General features: G+C 39.9%; 1 protein-coding gene across 4 annotated transcripts in view; it reads right to left on the bottom strand.

Moving 5' to 3' along the window:
• NPAS3 (neuronal PAS domain protein 3) overlaps positions 1-20,803 on the bottom strand; it is a 959,432-nt gene that overhangs the window by 116,736 nt on the left and 821,893 nt on the right. For all 4 annotated transcript variants that reach the window (XM_061394930.1, XM_061394928.1, XM_061394927.1 and 1 more), the window contains one exon: positions 18,060-18,234. In XM_061394930.1, the coding sequence (XP_061250914.1) occupies positions 18,060-18,234 (175 nt within the window). The remainder of the gene's footprint in view (positions 1-18,059; positions 18,235-20,803) is intronic.

Below are 20,803 nucleotides of genomic sequence, written 5' to 3'. Positions count from 1 at the left end.
TGCCGGTTCTCCCGTTAGCGGGATGGCCAGGTGAGGCTTGGTGGTGGGAGGGTCCTTGCTACTTTAACACAGCAGCCAGAAACTTTTTCTTTGCAAGGCCTCTGGAATCTGCTAAAGGTCTCATGTACATCACAAAGAAACTTCTTCAGAAAACGAAGACACAGTGAAATCAATGATCTGGAAAGGCAATATAACACTGAAAGGGCTTGCTCACTTAGGTGGTCTTGCTCTTTGAGAGTGTCTGATGGAAGTATGTATTTTGACTGTAAGGAAATTGGATAAAGCGATACGGCTTAATGTTTAAACTGGATATAGACAGAGGTGAAGTTCTCCATGTAAACACTGGTACCATTTTGTGAAGGCTTTGGATGGGACCAAGGACTGCTCATGTGTACTAGCCGTGTATAAAACGGAGGGCGGGTCTACCTCTGGGGCGGACACTGGGTCCTATGAACCATCCCATCGGCTCTCCCCATCCTCACTTCTTGCCATGAGCATGACTGGCAAGAGCCCCACTAACTGTTAAATCTCACCAGGAGAGGAAACATTAAACTCAACTTCTCTCCTAAATTCCTTTCACTAAATTTGAAACTTTTTTTTTTTGGGGGGGTGGGGGGAGGGAACTTTTGTGACCATGGTTTAATGAAGACTGATGGAACACCAACTCCAAGTCAGCAAGGCTCTCCTTAGACCCATTTTGTTGTCAAATTCACTTTCAGAGTAAATGGAAAGACTAACACCTATCATTTCTTAGATAATGTTTTAATATCCTGCATTGAATAAAACTTTTTTTAAACCAGGTTTCAGTGGTAGCACAGAATCCCACAAGGGGCGAGGGGGTTGCAGATGGCTGCCTTACTCCAAATGTTCAAGCTTGACTGACCCATTTCATCAGCACTGTCAGAGCCTCGCACTGATACATGTTGACAACATTTAATCTTAAAAAATTGAAAGAAATGAATTAATATGCAAATTTCATCAGCTTTGTAATAAAAATGTCCTTGAAAAAAAACAGTGAACATGACCCCCGAGGAATTGTGTGAATTATCCCAGCTCAATTCTTTAAGTTAGTCAGAGGTACGCAGGTCCGCAAGGAAATCAGTGCACATTTGACTTGGAAATAATTATGATGAAGAACAAAACACAAGCAGGTTGAATAAATGTAACAACTTGGGAAAAAGTCTTAGTCCTGTTTGTTATTCACTTTGAATTAACAGGATTAGGTTTGGTTTTTGAAAATAAAGGAACACTACCATGTAATTTTAACACCTACGTAATGTGCAAACAATATATTTTTTTAACTATCAATTTTAGTGCATGTTAAAAATCACATCTGACAAAATCAGTCTTTTTTGGTGTGGAGGGAGGGACATAAGAGAGTGCAGCCTTTTGGTAAAAGAGAGGACTGTAAGGAACTCTTGTATTTAGACCATGGTTTATATGAGATTTCTGAGTTTGACAGAAATGTATGGTCAATTCGCTTCTAATATAAATGATTAACTGATTTTTGCTGATACAGAAAAGACCAGTTATTTCACTGAGCTTACTAAACTGATGGGATCATGTAACCAGTCTCTAGATATAAGTCTGACTTACAATAATCTCCACGTGGGCAAGTGGAAACTCCCCGTTAAACCAGAGTCAATACAGGAACACAGTCATCCAGGTAGGCATGCACGTATAGCTCTCTGCCTTTGGGTCTAGATTCAACTCTAGGAAGTGGTAATTGGGGTAGGTCGTAACAATTGAATACTTCTATGCAGAAGTTTAAGGTTTTAATTGTCCTCAAAGGAGAGATGAATGTAAAAAGGAGCATCAACTAGTAAACAAGCAAAAACCAAAAAACTGATACCAGTAACAGCTTACCGGAAGTCAAAATGAATGAATGAATAGCTCCAGGACAGATTTCATTGCTTTCCCCTCCAAACTCTCATTCATTTAAATAGATGTATAAATATTAAGGGAAGGCGTGGTTTTCACTTCAGCCCTCTGCACTTCGGGAGCCACAGGCTGAAACTATCTTCCCCTCATTTCCACACAATGAGTCCTCCAAGCTCTGGGGTCTGAAAGGAATTCACCTTGCCATCAGTTCAGTTCTTACTCTGGGCACTGCTGATTTTGCCACGGTGACGTCTATACAAGTTAAATCAAAGCTCTTTTAAAGAAATCTGTGTACTTTAATACTTGTTTAAAAAAATAAAAATCACACCACAAACTGACAGTCTCACATAAGGATCCCAAATAAGGGTTGTTAAGAAGCTGAAAAACTGCACATAGTCTTTGAGAGGTTCTTGAAATCCTGTAACTTTCCTGATTTCACATATCCCTGAAAGACCCAGGCAGTATAATACAGACTTTGCCCAACCAAATTAATCTCCTCTGTAAGCTTTTGTGTTTCTCAACAAAAGGCTTTTAAGTTTCTCCTTTCTTTCTTAATCTACCATCGGTAAAATCCTACTTTTATAGTGCCCTTTGCACCTGCTTGCGTAAAATGAATAACCCAACAGTTTAATTATGCACCGTTCTATCAGTTGGGAAGTGATATAAAGTTGCAGATAGAAAAAAGAATAAAAACCTCTTTTGGTATCCAAAATTAATATATGTCAAGCTCAGGGTAAATCTTCATCTTTTTGAAACATTTTTCTAAAGTAGATGTTCTTTTATCATCTGGCACATCAAGACCCTTTGGAGGGAGGGAATTAAAAAAAAAAAAGAGGCATTTGGTTAACATGCTAGAGAACAGTACTCTCTTTTCCACCTCACTTCAGGCTGTTCTTGAAAGATCTGAACAGTTGTATAATAATGAAAAATGGGCAATACTTGTGGGGCATTGCCTGCGCTCACATACCTCCGCCCACGCATTCATCATTCTGCAGGTATTGTCAGGGAAAGTTTAATTGCATAAACACTCTGTAACTGTCCTGTCATATTTCTTGTCAGTCTGGATTCCCTCTCCGGGCTCACTATCTCACAAAACTATAATTGAATTGCTACCAAATCACGAGAGGTGCCCCCCCCCCCCCAAATAAAATCTTTATGAATAGAATTTGTTTCCTATCAGCAGATTTGACAAATTGTGGCAGAGGAAGGGCCTTGGTGATAATTTTTGAGTTTATTCTCAATCTGGCTATTTGTTGAATGCTCTTATCTATTTAAAAAAAATTTTAAAGCCCTGGTTGGGAGATGGGGCGGGGTGGGGGGTGCCTCCAACAACCCTAAGGGGCTCGCTCTGTGGTAATAACTGTGCACAACCCAAGGAAGCAAGTGGAAAAATGAGAAGGTTATCTTTGCCCTACTGCAAAAGGGTGCCACTGGTAAATGCAGGACATTCAAATTAATTCAGAATTAAATTGGGAATCTGTCAAAGCTAAGATTTCACCAAACTATGTGAATTCCTAGTTATGAGGTATTAAGTACTCCATTTAGTCGAATGTTTATTCCATTAAACTTGCACTTCGTTTCTCCTTGCACCAAACCTTTCGGTGATCATTACTCATGTGCAAGCTCTGAGCAGCCAGATTCTTTGACACAGAGTTTTAGGACCATAAGCAAATGAAAATTAATCAAAGGCATGACATGCAATTTACTAAATATGTGATCATGAAAGTTTAATGCATTTGCAACATTGTCAGTGTATTAATAGTTTCCCAAAACAGAACATATCTGATGTGGAATAGGATCCTCTCTCTTGTCTAGTCTTTGTTTCATTTTATACTCTTGCAAACCATTTCACAACGTGAACTCTCTGCAAAGACTCGAAAACCCGCTGTTCTCCTTTGTAATTCCACTGGTAGTATGGGCATGAAATATGGCTCTTGGTGAATAACTCTTAAATGGGACTGGGCTTCAGTCAGATTGACAACTGTCTGATTGTTTATGTTTTTTAAATGTGCTTATCAAAACCACGTAGGATTGATGGGTATTTTTAGATGAAGTTATGTTTTTGCAACAGACTTAATTTAGGACTAAGGTTAAGGCTTAGGATAAATGAGTGCATTAGATGATTAAAGAACATTTGTCTTGTGGGACATTTAAGTCATTTATTTATGACACTTAAAAACAAGCTAGGAAAGAAAGCATCAAGGATTTAACGAATCAGTTTTATACAAATGGTAAACTAAAACTAATGACTTTTTTAATGGGAACTCCAAGATATGCCAGTTGCTAAATATCCAGAGGCAGAATCAAATGTGCACGGGAGTAAGTAGGATGAAAAAATATTGGAATTTTAAAAATGTCTAAATGCTATGTATATGTATGTATGTATACCCATGTGTACCTTTTTCCAAAAGTTTTTTTTTTTTTTTAATTGTAATTCTTCCTTTATTTGAGGAGCTAGCTCTTCTGCCTCTTTTCTATTTTGAAAATTTTCTTTTATTTTAAATAGCTGAAGAAGATTTTCTGATGGCATAGGAATTTGGACTGCCATACTGCTCTGTACTGGGTATGATAAAATACCTTGTCAGGGGCGACTGGATGGCTCAGGGGACTGGTAATGGGATATAGAGAGCCTTTCACCCATAGGTCATTGGCTTGAATTTTGTCCAGGTTGGCAGTGACTAAAAGTCATTAACATCTCATAACTGCTTGGTGGCCTATGTGAAATGAGTTTCTTAATTTATTTATTTAAGACCATATATAGGACCTCTGGCTAGGCCATCTGGGCATCTCTCGTGCTTTTACAAGAGCATTCCCCCAGATCTACACTCATTTCTGCTCTCGAGATTAGTGATGAGCTGAAGCCCTCCTACACAAAATAAATTGATTCATTTAAAGTTCAGACAAATAGGTGGGTACTTCCACCCCATTCTCCAGCACAGACCAGAGGGTGTATGAAGGCTGATTTGGTAGTAAAAGGAACCATACATTGTAGAGACTGAATATCCCATTTGGTGTCACTTAGTCTTTTTGTGAAGCAGAACCCCTGGCCATGTCGCAATGACCCAGCTTGATAAAAGGGAAAGATACCAGTCAAGCTCATCATATGTGTTATGTAGCAGCTAAATCTTTGGGTCATAAGCAGAATGTTTTAGTAGGCCAGGCTGGCAGTTGCAAACCCTTGGAGAGCAACACTGAGGTCCAGTCTAAGATGGGCTTGGGCTGTTTCCATGCTAGCCTTAGGAAAGGGGAAGTCAGCAGGCCTATCTCGGTGCTGAGTCCAAAGTGGGATGGACCTCTGAGAACAGAATTATGCACCTCTGTCATGCTTTAAGAAAACCGAGTATACAAAAAAAAGTGAAACTGCAAAACACAATCTGTCCATTAGAGAGGCTGGAGGAAGGAAAAGTATATATTTCCAAAAGAGTCTTTCCCCCTAAATGGATTCTTTCCAGAAGGACTCCATTTCAGGTGATTTTTTCGCAGCATACCTTTGGGTACCGTGATCCATGCAGAATCTGGGCTCTTTAAGAGAGGAAACGGGAACAGTTTTCTCTCTGACAATGAAGCCCAAATTTAAGCCTTGCAAGTTGGTGCAGGAGTCAACTGTGTCACCTCAGCCCTGGCCAGACTTTCCATAAGGAATAACTGTGGTAATAAGAGAATGCTTGGCTCAACAAAATGAATAATAATGACAACACTCACAGAACACTTACGTCGTGCCTGCTATTGTTCTAAGCATTTAAAATATGCTAACGACCCCATAAGGAATGTTAATGTTAATTCGTATGATGTTAAAACCAACAGGTGATTATTCCTACGTTAGTCTCCAAACTTGTACTAGAGGGGGCCAACGTTTTACAGTGGGAAACCGAGGCACATGTAAGTTAATTAACCTGATCCAGGTCAAATTTCTCACAGGGACAGAGCCAGGAGGACCCTGTGCACTTTTCTATATTTGCAGCTGCTACAGAAATAGTATAAAGAGAATATCCTGCAGTTTGGGTTAGGGCTCTCATCTTCATATGTTATCAATTCTCAGTTATTTGAGCAACCTGCAAATTAACCAGAGAGTAGATTTTTAAAATCTATAATATGGGCAGTGCAGCTACTACAAATCAGAGAAAACAGTGTAGGGACAGATTACCACCACCACACTGGGTCTCCTGTCCCGCCACCCTAACATGCTTACTCTTGAATCCACACTCTTGTTCTTGTTTCCACACCAATGGTAACTGGCTAAGGTTAGGAGGGGAGCAGTGCGCAGAACTCTGGGCAGCCATAACTGTACCCTTACAGCAGAAACTGTTGGTGAATTGCTTTGGTGAGCGGGAAACCAGAGATTTGGGCTTTTGCTCTGCTTATTAAATGAAGAATAGGGAAGACAGGGTGAACGAGGAATGCAAGACCCGCCAATCAAAGCCCAGGGCTGCGCTAAAGCTGTGAAACTGGGAGCTGGCAGATCTTGTCTTACAACTTTTCAGTTAATTACTAGATTCATCTAAGAGCTCCCCTTTAGGAAAGCTTGAAGGGTACCCTGAAGACTGAGGAGAGCCATTTGGGAGAGTGACCAGAAGAAATGGATAGTTGAACCGTTGAACCTCTGAGCTGAGAAGCCAGACTGTGATCCTGCCTGCAAGGGATGCCCTGGAAGAAGAGACTGGTGTGGATGGGAGGAGTGGCTTCTGGGGATCAGAAATAAGATCGAGGGCATCATGATGTGTTTCTGGAGTGTCTGTAGGAGTTCCTTTCTAAAAAAATGTTTTCCATAGTCGAATACATCGGGAAAGACTAGTTCAAACCAAAAAAAAAAAAAAAAAAAAAGACTTATTGATCACACACATTTCAAATCTTCACTAAGTTAACGTTCATTGTTAATTGTCAATGAGACGATGTGCAATGAAGCTTTTCTCCTCTGCTCTTTACCAGGGGTTGAGAGGAGCATCTCACATGGTAGTTATGATAAAGAATGCATTTTTGGAAGTACTGGCTTAGAATCTGTGTCAGCTCTGCATTTTAAAAACAGAGACAGCCCAACTGGTCCCTTACGACCTGACGTAGATTTACCTCTTGGTTATGACGTGGAGACCTGCATCTTTCAACTGAATTTTTTCACCTGAAATCCTTTTGGTCAGGTGGTTTATGTGACTGTATGTTCTGTGAGAACAAGGACCTTTTTAGTAAATATCATGTCTCAGGCTCTAGGACTGAGCTTGTTCAATGGACATGCAATACATGATGATGGGATGATTGAGGGAATGAGTGAATGTTTTCCATACTTAGATGATTGCACTTTTGTTATTTTTACACTTTTATATTACTTCTGTGAAATGGAAAGTATTGGCCTAAATACTGATTACAGTTTAAATGCATTTTTATATTATCACTTCAATCAATTTCTATTTCATTTTGACTAGCAGTAATTTGGGAAGGGAGGTAACAGATAATTTTAATACTCTTGCGATGTCAACCAAGAGATGGCAGGACACAGGAAAGTACAGAGTTTTAATTTTTTATGTCACCAATTTCACCTTATGCTTTACTCATATTTTTATTTGGAGAGGACACCCCCTGACAAGTGAGAGGCACTGAGCAGCAGACATTTTTTTTTACCAAAAGCACATGATATATTTTCATAAACTATAAAAAGGAACAGCTTTGAACCCTAAGGAAATTTGCATCTTAATGTGTGATGATAAATAGCATATGTAATTTTGTAATTTTTGAATATTTTCAGATTTTATTACCAATTGATACAAAAAATGAGAGTGGACAGATGGTGTCATTAATCCTAATCATATGAAAGCTTGAGACTTATATAATTTCTAGACTATTAACCATTAGCTCCTGGCTAAAGACTGACCACAAGGTGTATTTCTACCTTTTTCTGTCTTCTATCTTAGTTTCAAATGGTCACTTCTTCCTTTGCAATAATTCTTCTCAAGGTCTACTCACTCACTTCTGGATTAAAGAAATGGCCCCTTGGATGGTTTCTTTCACTTTAAGTCTGCTCTATTCAACACATCCTTCTTATTCTTGCAAAAATAAAGGCTCAGGGAATAAGTCCAGTAAATGTAAGTTACCAGTCGACAGGAATCAGCATAACATCAGGACAACTAACAGTCAGAGCTGCCTAGGAAGGATGGAGAGTGTCCCCAGCTGCTTCGTTTCAAAGCCTAGGCTATCCAGCTGCTAACTATATATCTTTTCTTCTCAGTTCTTTCATCTGTAAAATGGGAAAAATAATGGTGCCTTCTTCAAGTGTCTTGTGAGGAGTGAATGAGGTAGTGCATATTATGGGCTGAGCAGAGTGCTTGATACTTGGCAACCGTTCAGTGAATATTAGTAGCTATGCTGTGCAGGGATTCAGAAGGCATAGGTATTGTATAACATGTCCCTCAAGGGAGGAGCCTTCCAGATTCAAACTTTATTTTTGTATTTATAAGTTTTGAAATAATATTTTCATTGGGTCACTGCTCTGCTGGATGAGTTATACTCAGAATGTATAACGCCCATCTCAGATGTTTTTCCCTGGTATACTGGCTGCTCCAAGCTCTGGCTGCATTCTAGAAAAGCATGTATCTTTGCCTCCAGGAGGAAGACAGGGCTCCTTCCAGCCTCCTAAATGCAGTATCCTTACTCCCACTTTGTTCATTGAGATGAGGCTCCTGGAAGATCATCTCTACCTCTTTGCTCTTGGGTTGGTTTTCATGAAGGTCTGCCCTCCTTATCAAAGCCACCCACAGTCATTTAGCTTCTCCCTGAATTCTTATACAACTTGCCAATTTTATGTCTTCATTGAGGACAGCAGCAGGGTCATCCTTCTTTCTTCTCTTGTCATCTTGTCGTCATCTTTCTTCTACCGACAATAATCGTGACCTAAGGGCACGTGTCGCGTCTTCTACCACTTGTGTTCTCGGTAAGCACCTAGTAGAGCACTCAAATCACATGGCCTGAGTTCAAATCCCAGGGCCACCGTCTACTCTGGTGTAGGGTAGCCATTTACCTTTTCTAATTCTGGATAGCCATTTACCTTCTCTAATTAGGGATATTTTGAGAAATACATTTCTTAAAACATGGCCACTCATGTAGTGGGAATATGTAGGTAAACATTATACAGGCTATTAATATCATCATTAACGTTATTAGAATATTTGCAACGAGTTTTACCTTGAGTAGAAGGTAAAAGAGTCAGTTTAATTTTCCAAAGCCAGCATTTCCTGAATTTTAGTAATCAGCACAGTGTAAGTGGAAATCAGTTTAGAAATCAGCACAGTATAAGTGGAAGGGAGGCCGTTTGGATTCACTTTCCCTTCAGAACACTCCTACAGAGCCAGGAAGATCAGTAGATAGGAATTACAGCAGGCTTTAAAAAAGGCTGCTTAAACAAACAAAGAGGGAAAAAGCCCTTAACAATCTGCATCAAAGTTCCTTAGAGTTAGGGTCTGTATACGTCTGGGCATGTCGAAGCACCTTGCTCCCAAGGAAACATTGTTTCTGTGCTGTTAATTTCAGGGTTAAGTTTAAAACCCAAATAGTTCTGAAAAGAGGGCCAACAGCAGTAGCTTATAATACAACGCTACCCTATCACGCACCACCTTGCTCTGACTGTCATCATCATCACCCTCCTGCGTTGTGTTAATGACCTGTGCTCTTCATATGACGGTTAGCTCCTGGAAGGCAGGGAACTTCACCTTGTTTCTTCGGTGCTTTGTCTAATGTCTGACACGTGACAAACATGCAGTGAATGGTTATTGAATAGTCTACACAATCCTCATCAGCAGGAGGGTCTTGAATTTACCCTAGTGAATAACAACTAGAGAAAACACACAAGTTCTTCCTCTCTCAGGCTGGTTTTGTTAACTAATGGATGGGTTGATGTTTCCCACAGGTCCCAGGAAATCACAATTGTTTCATGAGAAGGTACCTTGAGGAGGCTCTGCTGACCTCCAATGGACCCCATTGGTCTTCTGGCTCTTTTCCATCTCCTGCTTGCCTTGGGAGACTGGTTCTGAAAGGAAGATGCTGCATAGATCCTGGCCCTGCATTGTCTTAAGGCAGAGCAGAGACCAAACACAGAGACAATTTTGGCTATGCTCCTGGCTAAGGAGACACGTAGCTAAGGTGAACCAAGAGATGCAGGGCTGAGTTTTGCTCACAATTGATTTGGATGCTACTGTTCCTTGTGGCATAAGGAGTTTCAATGTAGGGATGAAAGAAGGGGAAAGGATTAGATGGATGTTTTTAATCCTCAGTTAAAGACTATATTTGAAAACAAATGGTGTTTTAGCCCAATGATGCATGTGCATAAGGGGATTGTTAGGTTACTCTCTGGACTTTAGAAGTCCCTTGGAGAAAATTCCTCTAGTTCTATACCTGCTAGGGTCCTATCTCCTTTTTCTATCTCGTGCCTAGGCTTCTCACCTGTGCAACCCTAATACTATACCCTTTCCTCTCATTTTGGCTGAGAAACTAAACTGTGTGGTTTGGAGCAAGCCATTTAGAATTTCCATCACTTTCCCCCATCTATAAAATAAGGATAACACACTGACCTGCTCAGAGGGATTAGGGTGTGAATTAACTCCTGTAATTAGTGGTTTCTGTGTTCTGCGTACACCAAGCAGGATATGAATGCCAGCCATTTTCACTGTGGCCTGAGTAGGCTTTGCTTCTAAAACTGTCCTTGGGAATAACTGCTTGGCAAAGAGCTGACAACTGGAAGTTGCAAACTTTACACAGAAGCAATATTTCCAGTATTTTCCCCAAGCAATCATGAGTAAATTGCTCACTAGGGGTGGAAATGGTTTCCAGCCAGTTCTGCCTCTTCTGATCTGTGCACCCTGCAAAGCTCAGTCAATGCCAGGTAACTGATCCTTCCTAAGTCTGTTGTTTGGTGAGATGAAGAATTCAGAATGGTATCATTTGGACAGGGGTGAAATTTCTGTGCAGTTGTATGTATTAAAAGCAAACAACTTGTGCTTTGTTCAAGGCAAGAGTTATAGAAATAGAATCTTTAATTTGTTAATATCCAATGATAAAAACAGCCACAATTTTTTTTAATGGGGAAGAAAGATCATCCATTAACAACTTGTCTTGGCTTTCATTTTAGAAACGCTGAAATGTACCCCTTATCACCATAGGGAAAGGAAAGTCAAAATTATGACCTTGCAAACTATATAAAACAACTGTTAAAAATAATGGGTTTAAAAAATTGATTTTCTGAACCTTCAATAGAAGGTTTAGGAAAATACTGTACATATAGGCCGAGTGAATCTATTGTGTATTTTGATAAGAGGCCTACACGACTATTATTGAACAAACCATTTGCTACCCTGTAAATACCATTATATTAATTTAGATTAACGTGGTTTTTTGAGTTGCTTCCACTGTGATCTAAATTTTGGAAGAGAATGTTAGTTTCAGGATGGCATATACAACTAGGCTAACATCTAGCATCTTTTCTGGGAACAAAAGGGAGGCTGCCCTTCTGTAGGTATGTGAGTCACCAACACGGATTTTTCACAGGTTGGAGAGTCAAGACCCCAAGGATGCCCTGTGCTGCAGCTGTGCATTCTGGGAGCTGGCCTGGAAGAGATGCTGGGCCAGCATACCCTGGTGGGAAGGAGGGAAATTTCCCTTGTTTTCTTTAGCTCCCTTAGGCAATATCCTAGAAGTACATATACGGTTGCTTTGCAAATATTCTCATCATACACAGACAAGTACACAGAAGTGGGAGCAAACACAAATTAAGGTTCTAAGTGTTCCTAGGCCTTGAATACCAGAAAGCACTGGAGAAATGTGTTCTCTTCTGTGGCAGTTGTATAGTTTATCTGGGGGTAGAGGAGACATCTAAGAAAAGCCTACTTCCTGCAGGAAAAGATGGTACTACATCTTTTCTTGAGGCAAAAGAAGAATTCTGAGTTTGGCAGGGCAGTCCCTGTAACAGTACTGGCTTTTTTTTTTTTTTTTTTGAGAGTATGCATCATTTTCATTCAGAAATGGCAAAAGATAGTTTCTATTTCATTTCAAAATAAGGATGGCATTGCTAAGGAAAATGCATCATTTTGCCTACATAACTTTTGGATAAAAGCTGAGTTTATCAGTACAGGATGATCGCTTTGGTTTATGGAACAAATTCCTTTCTGTTAGAGTGCTTTCTGACTATTAGATTTGACACAAACATGTGCACACGGGTATTAATAGGAGTCAGGCCAGTTCGGAGGTAATCATGAACTTGTCTTGATCTTTGCTACAGCTACAGTAGCTATGCATTTCATATTCAATCCATCAGAGACAACCGTAGTACATTATCTGGTGGATTTATCTTTGCTTATATTGTATGAATATGGAAAGGCATTAAATGTGTGTTTACAGTTTGATAAACATTCAACATAAATTATACATTTTAATTTCATTTATTAGTTGGGCACTATGGAAAGCAGGGATTTCATTGCATACAAACTGCCATTCAGATTGAAGGATTAGCAGTTTCCTGAAAAAGGTAGACTAATTGTAAGGACAGAATTCACTTCTGTCTCAAGTGAGTCCTTGCATGGTTTGTCGTTGGAGCTTTAGAAAGACCAAAGGAGAGGACAGCTCATCCTCACGATGACATAGTTAGCATTTTACACTTCCTGCGGGTCCAACATTGTCGTCATGAATAAATCTAGTGCTAATAAACCTCCTATCATTTGACAACTTGAATATTGTAGTTACCACACAAATTATCAAGCTCTATTTATATCTAAAAGAACGTGGCCTGATCTTTTAGCATTAGCATGCAGAGTGGTCTCCATGATATTATCTTACCATATAATGACTCCAAAAATCTCACAGAGATGAATGGTGATAACATAATTCCAGAAAGTTGCCACTCTATATGTAGAAATATATTGGCAATAAAAACCAGTCACTGGGTGTCTTTCTGCAGTAGGGGATCTCTCACTTTTCTTTGATTTTTAAAGGCTTCAGATCAATAACTGGAGTGACATTATTAACAGCTCCCTCAGCACCTTGGCCAGCGCTAATATTAAATCCATTACACCTTCTGTTTGACATTTGCAGTACAGCAGAAAGTTCTGTAGATACAGTCCCACTGTCTGGGGACTGAGGTTGGATGTGGGGTTAGTTAGATGGTTTCCCTTGCCTGACTTCTAAATTCAGTTCATTGATAGGAAACTTAAACCAATACAAAAAAAAAAAAAAATCAGAGAACCATCCCCTCTCAACCCAACACTATACTAGATGGAAAATAGTGCACCCATAAAACCATACTTATATCTCATATCTACACAGCTTTGGAGATAAAATATTGATCTGATCCTCAGATACATTTTTACATTCTTTATTGTTATTCCTAATCATTTGTTCTTTTAATTATATCATATATTATGAAAGTTGTCTAATGAATGCAGAGGAATTGAGTTCCTGCAGATATGGGAGCTGATCGAATTTCCCACAGTGCAGGGGCATATGTAGAAAACACAGATTATTTCTATTCAGGTAGGCACGCCACTGCTTCCGTTTTGCTTGCCTTTAAAATACTCAGGACGTCGTAGAGTAGGCATAACAGCATAAAGATCATACTGCTAACCATCATTATCTTAACCGCCTGTAACAGTCTAGATGTGCTGAAACCATAGACAGAACACAGTCAACTTTGCTGCAGACAACCGATGGTTAACCATGTTGCTGCAGTTAGTCTTACTTTTCACTGAGAGTACTGTCTCATACATTTTGCTAACTTGTCTAAACTTGGTATTGATTTCTCCCTCTGTGAGCTTGCACCCATTCAATGGGCAGCGAAGTCTCTGGTCCTGGCTGAATTCCCTCCCAAGCATGACCCAGGTACGTTACTCCTGACAGTGGTCCTACGGCTAGGAGTTAATTGTTCGCTAGAAGGAAACAAACCACTGGAGACAGAAGGGAAATTCTATGTTAAAGTGAGGAACGTGACAGGGAAAGTGGCCTGTGAGGTGAAGTGAGAGAAAGCAGGCTATAGAGGCATGTATGTTATAGTTTTATTTCAGTCACATAGAGAAATCCCACTACATAACTATATATGTCTACATATTTACAGCAACAAAATCTAGAAGGATATCCAGTGTACAAGAACAGTAGTTATTTTGGAGTAGGGGTAGGTAGGTCTTTTTCTTTGTTGTCTGCATTCTCAGAACGTTTTCACAATGGTCATGCATTTTATAACTAGAAAAATATCAAGCTATTTTAATAAGAAAAAGGAGGGAGAAAGCACAACGATTTGATGGCCCGACCTAAGGAATAGAAACTCTTTGCTTTCCAAACAGGGAGATTTTTCAAGTACCTCCAGGATTTCTTGAAAGAGCTGCTTTTCTGTTTATTAAGCATATAAAATATGTGACACTGAAATTTATTTTTTTTAAAAAAGGATAAGGTTCATAATGCTAAGATTATAGCTAATTGTTAAGAGTGATGAAAAGATACAAACAGAACTATAAAAGCAAACTGAGCCATCTAAGCCTCATGTTCCAGAGGTTCTTCCCAGCCCCCCTACCGCCCCCCAACTACCCCAAACCCCACAGGAGCAGAGGAAAGGCTGTGGACAGGACAGAGCAAGCCCTTCAGGAATGCTTAGATGAAGCCTTAAAGAGGCACCCTAGAACTTTTTAAAGTAGACACTTGTTTATTTCTCTTCTGCCTGCCTTAATATTTCTCTAAAAGAAATATCATATTTATTAAACTGTTAATGAATGTGCATACATATAAAATATTTATTTGGGTTGGCTGTCCCATCAACAGATTTTTTTTCCCCTCATTATCTTGAGACTACTTCAAGACAAGACAATCACAGGACTGGCAGTTCAAAGAAATAGAATTCCTATTATGGCACAGGATCACTGCCTCTTAGGCTGGTTTAGTCACTTATTTCCTTTTTATTATAATGCCAAATGTTATTTAGATTTCAGTCACTTAGTAATGCTACACTGAACACATCAGGGCTCCTGAAAAATTCCATACCTACTAGTCCCTTCATTTTCATAATCACCACATATTGATATCCATTTTCCAACCAAATTACACTACTATTTAAGCAAGAATCAGTGTTTTATCAGAGTTGAAAAGATTATGATGTAGTGAACAACAGTCTTCAAAAATGTTCTTTGGTGTTATTAAGAATTAGAAAATCTTGTTAAAATTCTTTCAGCTTTTAAGAAACATAAGCAGCTTTGGGATGTAGTGCCTGACATGGACTTTTAAAGTAATTCCCCTGGAGCAATGATCTGCGCTAGTGAAGATATTTAGTTAAAGGTAGCATCCTGCACTGCCTTTCAGTATTTGAGCAGTCTATCTAATTGCCTTTTTAAGCCAAAGATTGCAAATAACCAACACTAGAGAATTTGAAAGCAAAGCCAGTTTAACAGTCTCTAATGGTGAGAAATACACTCTTCAGCAAGGAAGAGACAGTTCCTATGCGATTGTTGCTAACAAGCCCAAGTTGTTAAGGAATGTGCAAAGCAGGATTTTCCATTGTATCAGTTAGGGTGGCTGCGGGTGGGGAGGGGAAGAAACCCTGGTAAATTTTCAGTTACACTTTAAGGATAACTGACAGAGTCACTGTAAAGGAGTTAGTTATTTCTCTGATTGCCAAAATTAAAGGATGCTAAGTGAGACTGGAGCACATCCTAGTGCTTCAGCAGGCATGGGGTTCACCAGAGTTTTCATATTTAATCTTAAACCGGTTTGATTTGACTCTAGTTTTGGATTTCCTAGTAGAATTGGTTTATAGGCTGTGGATTTTTTTTTTTTTCTTCTCTTTTAAGGGACAAGTCACCCTTAACATGTGTTTAGGGAAGACATCAAGTTCAATATGAATCAACAGCGGGATCTGGCTGCCAATAGGACCTACATCAACCCTGGGCTAAATAACAGTACAGCAGCCTAAACTGAGAACGGGGACAGTCCCTCTGCTTTGTACTGGTCACAGTACATCTAAAGACTGCACTCAGCTCTCAAAACCCTGCTTTTAGAGGGCCACCAACTAATAAGCACAGCCAGGTGAAGATGGCTAGGATGCTGAGGGTCTTAGCAACATGCCATTAAATAATGCTTACAGAATGAGGGCAGTTTGACTTGAAAAGGAGTAGGAAGGAGGGAGGAAGAATTTGGTGAACCTGACTTCATATATTTGAGAGGCTGTGAAGGGGAGGAAGGTGTCAATCTGAAATGTCCCAGAGGGCAGACCTGGGATGGGTGGGGGCAGGGTAGGAGAATTGCAACAAAGTAGGTTGGCTCCATATTAGGGATAACTTTCTATCAGAGCTGCTCACCAATGGAGTGGGAAGCCTTGTACGTTCCATAGATTCCTGTTAGGAATGAGTTTCAGCAGAGATTAGAAGAGCGTCTGTTGGTTTTGCTGGAAAGGATGGTTGCATAAGTTGGAGGTTGGATTAAAGGACTGTTGAAGACTCCTGTTAACTTGCGGTTTTGTGATTCAGGGAAACGAAGCCCACTTTTTCAAGGTCTTTGTTCATACTAAGGTTTATAAACTTAATTTCTTACATACTGTTTTAAGAGTCATGATCAACCCTGGTTTCCCAGTGCAACTCCAGAATGGAGTAGAACACTATTTTCATGTACTGCTTCTCAAATATACCCAGATGTGAACATTCTAATGACTAAAAAGCAGGCCCAGTGAAGTGAAGTCAGTGAGGTATGGTACAAGAGTATATGACTCCCTTGACCTCTGGAACAAAATTATTTTTATCTTTAAATGCTAAGGAGTAGTCTTAAATCCTCTTTTCTCATGCATGGGACTGGAGAAGGAATGATCCCCACTCAAATGCTAGAAAATAATGCCCTAGAAGCTTCAGTTAACTTAAATGGGGAAACACACATTGATTCTAGAAGGAATTAAAATATTTCCCAAAGAGGTAAACATGTATTTTCCCTTCTGTGTGAACAAATATGCTGTGATTATTTCTAAGCAGATCAAATTATCTTCTTGTAAGCGTGTAGAGTTATTTTAAGGTTAATCCAAAGGTACGTTTTTTTGTTTTTTTTTCTTTTTTCCTATTTCTCTTTCACAAAATGCTTTTGTTTTGTGAATCTGTTTTAAAACAACATATCAAGTAAAGTACAAACATCTTTAGAGGGCAAAAATAATTTCCCAAGTAAGCAAATAAAACTTTGCACTTCAAATCAGGCCTTGATTCATTAAAAATCTTAAACTTCTCATGAGAAAAATTAACATTTAAACCACTGCTGCTTGGCCAAGCACTCCACCACACAAGAATATGAAATATCTCCTCTAAAAAAGTACAAAAAGGACAAAACCACAAATGTGGAACTTCAATTAATTTAAAGCCCCAATCAGCAAAGAATAAATCCTTCGCAGATCTAATTACCAGCGCTCTCGGAAGACCCAGGCCGACCAGCCAATCTTCCCCGTGTTTGAACAGCTTGATGAACTAGGGGACTGATGGATATCAAGTCATTTTGTTTAATTTATAAATGGATTTTCCCCTAATACTTAAATTATCATCAGTACAACACAATGAAAATGGGAACATTCTGAATGCAAAGTCTATAAGAGTCCTGGAAGGAATCCCAATGAGGAATGTCACCTCTGTTCATTCCTCTATACAATTGATCTAATTAAATACTGAGGGTAGAAAGGCAGTTTAAAATGTAGCCATTTCTGTTTTCTTTTTAGCCTTAATTTATCTGTTCACATCTTTCAAGTACCTTCTGATGCTTAAAAAAAAAAAAAAAGAAAAAGAAACTGAGATTTCTGCAAGCCCCTAATACCTTTAATTCTCCACAAGCTAATATTCAAAAGTCTTTGCCATCGATTTTGCTGAATAAATAAATAAATGCATTACATTTAGCCATGGTAACAATGAAAGGCAGAGGGCTTTCCAAATCTGAACCTTTTCCCTCCATTAATTTGAAAAAGAATCTAAAGGAACTGGTACCTTCTGTGCATTTTGTTCACCTGAAATTAGATCTCTGGATTATACTTATTAAAATGTCTTCTTATTTTCAAATCTCTTCCTTACTTAATTACCGCCCAGGACAGAAAGCTGCATGGAATTGTTAAATACCATTAGACCTATTTGTAGTCTCTTCACACTGGCAACTTGAGTGCAGTCATTGGCAAAGGTCCTGCCCACCAACCCTCATGTTGGGATTGCAAGTCCCACCTGGCTCGGGGGTCTCCGACTGGGAGGAGGAAGATGCTGAGCTGGCTCCATCTTCAGCGGTACCCTGTGAGAGGAGACCCCGCCCAGGCGGAAGCTTCATGCCCAGCTGCTCTGCCATCTCCACGTGGTCCCCGGGGTGGACATAGTCAAAGACACTGCTGCCTGTCAGCTCCACCTAGAGGGGAAGGGGAAGAGTGGAGAAGAAAGTTGTCACAGGCTTTTCATTTTCAAATCCAGCTCCCACTGCGATTCAGCTTCTGAGCAGGAAAGGAAATCTATGAAGCCTCCAGAAACAATTCTTGTCCTGAGTCTTTACCTTCACGTGCTTAAGGATTCTTGAAATTGAAAGTTGTTGTTTTTTACCCCCACACATATTTATTTAGCATGTTTAGCCCAGTTTTTTCTCATACACTGTTGTTTGCATAAAGCCAAAACATTCTGTGAAATGAGGATGAGTCTGCCTGAGTTCAGCTGTTTTACTCACGCACCACCAAATACTTGCATGTTTGGTGTCAACCGGATGATTGACTGAATTCCACTGTTTTCTTATTGAAAAGTTTGAGCTTTGTATAGAAACAGCCAGAGATAGCTAAAGAGGATTTTCCTTAAAATACACAGAGTTCCAGGATGCATAGTTATACACATCAGCTTATTTCTATGTAAATTTAAATGGAAGAAGTGCTGCTTACAAATATATGCAAAGGCCTAATGTTTTCATTAAATATTACTCATTAGCTCTGTAATCATATGGAGAATTTTCCATGCAAAAGAGGTCAGTCAGCTGGGGTCTGAAGCAGCCATTTTTTTTTTTTCCTGCTGGTATCAGCGTGTTTTGCCTTCAATCTAATAAAATACATGGTACAAATCTCCTTGAGGGCTTTAAAGAAAAAGTTTTATCTTGTATACTCTTTGTAGGAGGCTGACACAAAAGGTAGAGAATGAATATCAAAGATTGGAAGAGGGCCAGCCTGGAACGGAAGTACATTGTCTCCTGCAGTGCTGTCTGGGGCATGTGCTGTCTGAGGGGGCAGAAGTCGCTGGTGAGGACTGGTCTTTCCTCTGTACCCTTCTGATGCTATTGCTCTTCCTTCTTTCCAAGAATAGCAATAATGGTCCTCAAATGATGTAGTTGGTTATAGGTACTGTGACAGCGAGAGATGTGTTAGCAGCAGAACAAGAAAAAGCTCTTTGCCGGGTCACTAATGGCTTTCCCATTCCTCTGGAGTTTAATGGTCTCAGGCCAGCTATGATGCACCACAGAAACTGCCAGAAGTTCAGACCGTTGCTAGTTTCTTGGTGGATGTTTACCTAGACTGCTTCCTACCTCACTCGCCTTTCCTGGATCATTTGCAGCATCCTTCCAAATTTCCCCTGAGTGTCTGCCCTCTTTTTCCTGACAAAAAGGAAGACTGTGCTGGTGGTGGGCATATTGTCACAGAGAGTGGAATGCTCAGGGCAATTATTATCCCCAGAACTCCAAGCCCCGGTAAAATGATCATATTGAACTCCCAGACACCATCTGATTAAAATCTTAACAGTTGACACATCTTCAACATCTATCAATTAACAGAAGTAGAGCCAGAAAAATGGGAGGCTAAATTCAGTTTGGTTAATAGCTATTCCTGAAACAGGCATGCATAACTTTTACCGAAAATGAGGTACTTTCTCTTTGCTATTAAATTACACTCTCCTGTATTACCCGACTCCTGACTCTATCATTTTACAATAACGATTCCCTCCATTTTGATACTGTTACAGAGCATAAATCAGGATTCATAAGTGAGCGGTTCCTACCCTCTGGGAGGGAGGGATTACATGGAAATAATCCCTTTAATGTGCGCCTTGCCTCTAAGCATTTCACACAGCAATAAATGGGTAAACTGACTTTGAGCAATTAAGAAATTAAATGAAACTAATAAAATGTGTGCTTTAATATTTCTTGATGGTGATTTTGTTTGGGGATTAGCGAGTTCGAGGAAGTCACTCTCATTTTGCGTGGAGTCCAATTGCAGCACTTTAATAACTATTTCTGTCACTTTCCTCAAACTCTGATTCTTAATACTGCAGTGTGCCTGTTGGCATAGACCAGATTGTGATAAGATGACAACACAGGTGGGAGATGTAATAGATTTTTTTTAGGGGTGCTGGGTCTTGAATATTCATGGGAGCCAGTCATATGGTGAGGAAGCACAGACGTGCAGTTGCTTTCTTTCCACAGAATGATGTCCCAAGCATAGCACATCCACAGCTAAATGGAGTCACAATGGGTAGTGTTCTGTTATGACACAGGGAGGACTCTCCTTCAGCCTCTTGAGGTCTGTGACAGGGTCGCATTCTCAGTGCCAGTCCCTCCGTCCTATATTATGCTTTGGGGTGTCCTGGTAGAGAAGTCTGACCCTGTCATAGTCTTCGTGAATGTACAGTGATAAAGACCACACAGCACAGGGGAAAGCATAAAAGAGTTGGAGTTATAAACTGACTCGGAGATCAGAATCTTTTCCTCCTGTGCTGTGTGACCTCAGGCAACTCACTTAACCTCTCTGAGCTTCAGTTTCTTATTCTGCAAGTGGCGGTCTTGCTGCTCTGCAGGACTCTGGGGAAGGGGAAGTACCACTCACATTGTATTCCACACGGATGGCACCCCCTGGAGTGCCATGCTGTGGGATGGTGCAACGCAGTGGCCTGAGCTCTGGGATGGAAACAAGATGTACTTTACCTGCCTCGCAGCCTAAATTCGAAAATCC

Source organism: Bos javanicus, chromosome 21 (assembly GCF_032452875.1).
Source record: "Bos javanicus breed banteng chromosome 21, ARS-OSU_banteng_1.0, whole genome shotgun sequence".
NCBI lineage: Eukaryota > Metazoa > Chordata > Mammalia > Artiodactyla > Bovidae > Bos > Bos javanicus.
Note: the sequence above shows the minus strand (reverse complement) of the source record. Positions and strands in the feature narration are given on the sequence as shown.